Here is a 4,399-nt window from a genome sequence, read left to right on the forward strand (position 1 = left end):
ACATGGTTCACGATGCCCACAAATGTTTTTATTTCTATATCAGCAGTATCATTTAGTGTTAGAATCTCCGTCATTGCTTTGATTTTTGAGGGTCTGCTTCAATGCCCTGTGCTGTTATAATGTGAACCAGAAACATGACTTTTTCCACCCCAAATTGGCAATAGTCTTTATTGAAAGTCAGCCCCTCCTGCTGGGGCCGCTCCAGCAGTCTGTGAAGTCTGTGGTCAAGACCCGAAAACCTGTATCTGCATGACCCAAGGTTTGTTGCAGTCCTGTCATCGTTTGGGTAAGTCTCTTGAAAATTCTCCAGTGGTGACGATATTCCGAATGACAGTCTTTTGTAGCAGTACCTTCCAAATGGTGTAATAAGCATAGTCAGTGGGACTTATTCAGATACAAAATGTAATTTTTACGATGGTTTGAAAAGTTAAGCAAAATGTATTTGCTTTTACAAGAGAAATAGGATGTTTTTGAATTCTGGTAAGAATTTTTTTGTGTACATTTTTTTTTACCAAACAAAAAAATGTGCCTCACTCATCAGAAAAACACATGAAACGATGCGTCATGAAGATCAGACCTTTTGCTATAATATATAATGTAATTTGACATAATATAACCAGCTCAGTGGCCCAGTGGTAGAGTGTCCACCATGAGACTGGAAGGTTGTGGGTTCAAACCCCGGCGGAGTCATACCAAAGACTAAAAAAATGGGACCCATTGCCTCCCTGCTTGGCACTCAGCATTAAGGGTTGGACTTGGGGGGGTTAGATCACCAGATGATTCCCGAGCGCGGCACTGCTGCTGCTGCTCACTGCTCCCTTCTCCCCCAGGGAATGGATCAAAACCACATGGTGATAGGTTAAATGCAGAAGACAAATTTCACCACACCCAGATGTGTGTGTGACGATGATCGTTGGGACTTTAACTTTAATATGAGTCAGCTACGCCACATCCAATATGGCGGAAGCGCTGACATGTGCTACCGGGCTCACCCTTACAACGACATATCTCGGGCTACAAATTCAGGACTCGGATGTTGCGTACATGTTGAGCGCCTCGGATACAAACGTTTGTTTGTTTTCCAAGCGTGTACCTCGTGACACCAGTTAATATTTAATAATATTAACTTCTGTTTCAGACAACCCAAGATTAGATGAGGTAGACTTTGTACTCAAGTCTACAGGAGGCGGAATGGCCGCAATGCGCGCAGCTAAACAAGCGCTTAGGAAAGAAATAAAACGTCGGGTTGCACTGTTAAGTGAAGAGGAGAAGCACCGACAGTCTTTAATTGTTTGCCAAAAGGTAAGGAAATTGGACACTTATGAAGACGGTGTTTTTAAATGGTCTTATCATTGCTGGAAGTCGGTATATTTTCGACGAAAACAGGACATATGTTTATAATTCTAATGGAATGGCGTGGCGTTACACAAATAAAAATCTAATTTTCGTTCTACTGACACATGGTGCTCTGGAGAAAATCAGGAACAGCTTCTGAGTACTGTGGAAAAATAATTAAATATTTTACAGAATTGGCTAAATATTAAGATAAATATTTGAATCTAGGTGAAACAAAGTTCACAATCTCAGGGCACCAAATATATACAAATAAAACACCAATTAAAATTGATGACTCTGTTTAAAATTGAAAGGGTAAATGAAATAACATTTCTTCCTGTTGACTCAATACTCCGCTGGAGACATCACCTGGAAATTAATCTTTGGTAAGTATCCTTGATAAATCAAGGATCACCCCCCCCCAAAAAAATCATTACATACATATTGTTCTCTACTATTGCTATACCCAACTTACTGCGTGGAGAAATATGGGGAAAACACAAAAGAAATACTTATCCTATCTACAAACTACAAAAAAGCTACATGAATTATTAACCATTCAAATTATTTTCTAATCCATTATTTTTCAAATCTAACACGCAAGTTCTATGACTTGGTAAAATTCAAAACAACACAATGTATAAACTATGTTACAAGCAACTATGCCACAGTATTCAGAGTTTGAAAACAACGAAGGTCACTGTTACAACTTTAGGGATATAAGTGATTTAAAAAAAATCTGTAAGAATTTATATTTAACAAATGTGTGTCTCTGTTAAAGGTTTCAATTGATGAAAAAACTTATGTTGAATTGGAAAAAGTTGGATGTTCTCGTGTTCAAAAAGAGTTTTAAACTATTGTGTTAGAAAAATACAGTAATCCCTCACTGTATCACGGTTCACCTTTCACGGCCTCGCTGCTTCACAGATTTTTTTCACAGCGCATTGTGTTATGGCTTCAGATAAAACAGAAAACAGAGCGGAGTCAGGCCGCAGTGGCACAGTCGGAGGCGCACCATATACTATGTACTTCATATTGATGATGAAAATTATTGTTTTACTGTAGTTATTTGTAAGAAAACATTGACTTATCTTTGTTAAATAAAAATGTTTGGGCTTGAAAACAGGTTTTGTTCTTGGTTTCAATGTTATACATGTATAATAATGGTAAAAAAAAACAAAGGTTTCTACTTCACAGATTTCACCTATCACAGGTTCTTTTCGGAATTTAACCCTAGCAAAAAACGAGGGATTACTGTATAAAATCAGATATAGATAAAACAAATTTTAAACATACATGTTTAATTATTAGTTAGATTGTTGTAGATATTGATAAGTACACAGTATGCGTATTTAAGGCTATTGTTGTCACTTTGTTTTGTAATGTTTGTTTGAAATACCTTACAAGCCGCGAAGCCACGACTATACTACTTGTGTTAATAGGACTACACACTCCCAATGGTGGTCGACTCATTTTGTTCTGATATTTATTGAGCATTTCAATAGAGAATCTTCCTGATGTTAATTACCCACATGCTGGACAAACAAATCCTGATTACGTGATCAGAAGCCATATTTGGGGAGACGATGGAAACTCCACACAGAAAGACAAGCAATTTTAACTGAGAAACTTGTACTTGTGAGGCATCAGTGATAGCCACTCATCAAAATGTGATATTAAATCTAATTGTCTTGCACTGTTTATTTCTTTCAGCTCATCAGACACCCAAAATATTTGGCTTGTAAACGTATTGCAGTGTTTCTCAGCATGGATGATGAAGTGCACACTGAGGAAATCATCAAAGATATGTTTAAAGTGGGTAAAAGCTGCTTCATCCCCAGATATGATCAATGTAGCAACCACATGGACATGTTGAAGCTCAACAGTATGCAGGACACGGCCACATTATCCAAGACATCTTGGAATATCCTACAGCCTTCTGAAGATGACAAGGGCAGAGAAGAAGCATTGTCTGCAGGTAGACAGTCTGCATTTTCTTTTTTTCCTTTTTTACCTCTGGCAAAATAATTTGCAAATAGTTCAAATAAAATTGGATAGCACAATAGAGTTTAGCTTTTAGATCCTCAATAATGTAACCACACGTCTATGCCAGAAGCTGTATGACTCAGTGTACAACAAACCATAAGACTCATTTTAAACCAATATTTTCTAGGAGGTCTGGATCTCATCTTGATGCCAGGTCTTGGGTTTGACCTGTCTGGAAAACGTCTGGGCAGGGGCAAGGGTTTCTATGACACCTATCTAGCGCGCTGCTTCCAGCACCCCAAAGGAAAGCCCTACACCATTGCTTTGGCCTATAAAGAGCAACTGTGTCAGGACATCCCTGTTGACAACAATGATGTGCTCATTGATGAAGTCCTCTATGAAGATGGAAATTAGACATTTTACTTTTTTGTGCTGCTTAGCATTGCATCAGCATAATTTAACATGAAGTGTGGATGTTTGCATTGAAACAGCTGGTGGCTGTGCCTGTCAGTCAGCAGGTCATGTGTGCTGATGATCAAATCTTCAAAGTGTCCTTGAGTTTATGTTGCCGAGTCAGAAGCCATTCACACTGTCAAAACTCTCAACTGGTAAAACAAGTGTAACTCATGCACGGATGTGCAGGCAGGTGATGAAGAGTAATAAGTAAATAATTTAATAAAATTATTTTTATCTAGTTTTCTGCGCTGTGCTTATTGTTTTTATTTTCAAGTGCATGATTTCATTTTGAAAATTGCTAAATTTGTCTAATTCCTGCTCAAATACAGTACTCATACCCCAAGTCTGGCACCGTACACACCAACTCACTTGAGATTGTGCAACCCCTTACTGAAATCTGAGATAATGCTGAGCATCAGCACCATCCATTAGTGAAATTATCGTACTGCAGACACATTGTTAAGAATTTGGTTTGCAGTGTTGTTTAATCTCTTCACATCTCTCTTTGGTATGTTTTCTTTTTTTTGTTTTAATTACATTTGCAAACTAAAAAACAAACAAAAAAAAAACAGATTAGAGAGACTTGTGACCTAGGTGAAATAGGCCATGACCGTGATATTTA

General features: G+C 37.8%; 1 protein-coding gene across 1 annotated transcript; it reads left to right on the forward strand.

Moving 5' to 3' along the window:
* Positions 1-1,024: 1,024 nt before the first annotated feature.
* mthfs (5,10-methenyltetrahydrofolate synthetase (5-formyltetrahydrofolate cyclo-ligase)) lies at positions 1,025-4,015 on the forward strand. Its single transcript, XM_061277382.1, has 3 exons — positions 1,025-1,302; positions 3,049-3,313; positions 3,509-4,015. The coding sequence occupies exons 1-3, from the start codon at positions 1,192-1,194 to the stop codon at positions 3,733-3,735; spliced, it is 603 nt and encodes a 200-aa protein (XP_061133366.1). The 5' UTR covers positions 1,025-1,191; the 3' UTR covers positions 3,736-4,015.
* The last annotated feature ends 384 nt before the right edge of the window (positions 4,016-4,399 follow it).

The sequence above is a fragment of the Syngnathus typhle genome, linkage group LG4 (assembly GCF_033458585.1).
Source record: "Syngnathus typhle isolate RoL2023-S1 ecotype Sweden linkage group LG4, RoL_Styp_1.0, whole genome shotgun sequence".
Classification (NCBI taxonomy): domain Eukaryota; kingdom Metazoa; phylum Chordata; class Actinopteri; order Syngnathiformes; family Syngnathidae; genus Syngnathus; species Syngnathus typhle.

What these genes read in the sequence shown, in the direction of transcription:
- mthfs (XM_061277382.1), top strand. Translation starts at nt 1,192, where the DNA reads ATGGCCGCAATGCGCGCAGCTAAACAAGCGCTTAGGAAAGAAATAAAA. An exon ending in CTTTAATTGTTTGCCAAAAG is followed by an intron (nt 1,303 to 3,048) that starts GTAAGGAAATTG and finishes TATTTCTTTCAG; the next exon opens with CTCATCAGACACCCAAAATA. An exon ending in AGAAGAAGCATTGTCTGCAG is followed by an intron (nt 3,314 to 3,508) that starts GTAGACAGTCTG and finishes AATATTTTCTAG; the next exon opens with GAGGTCTGGATCTCATCTTG.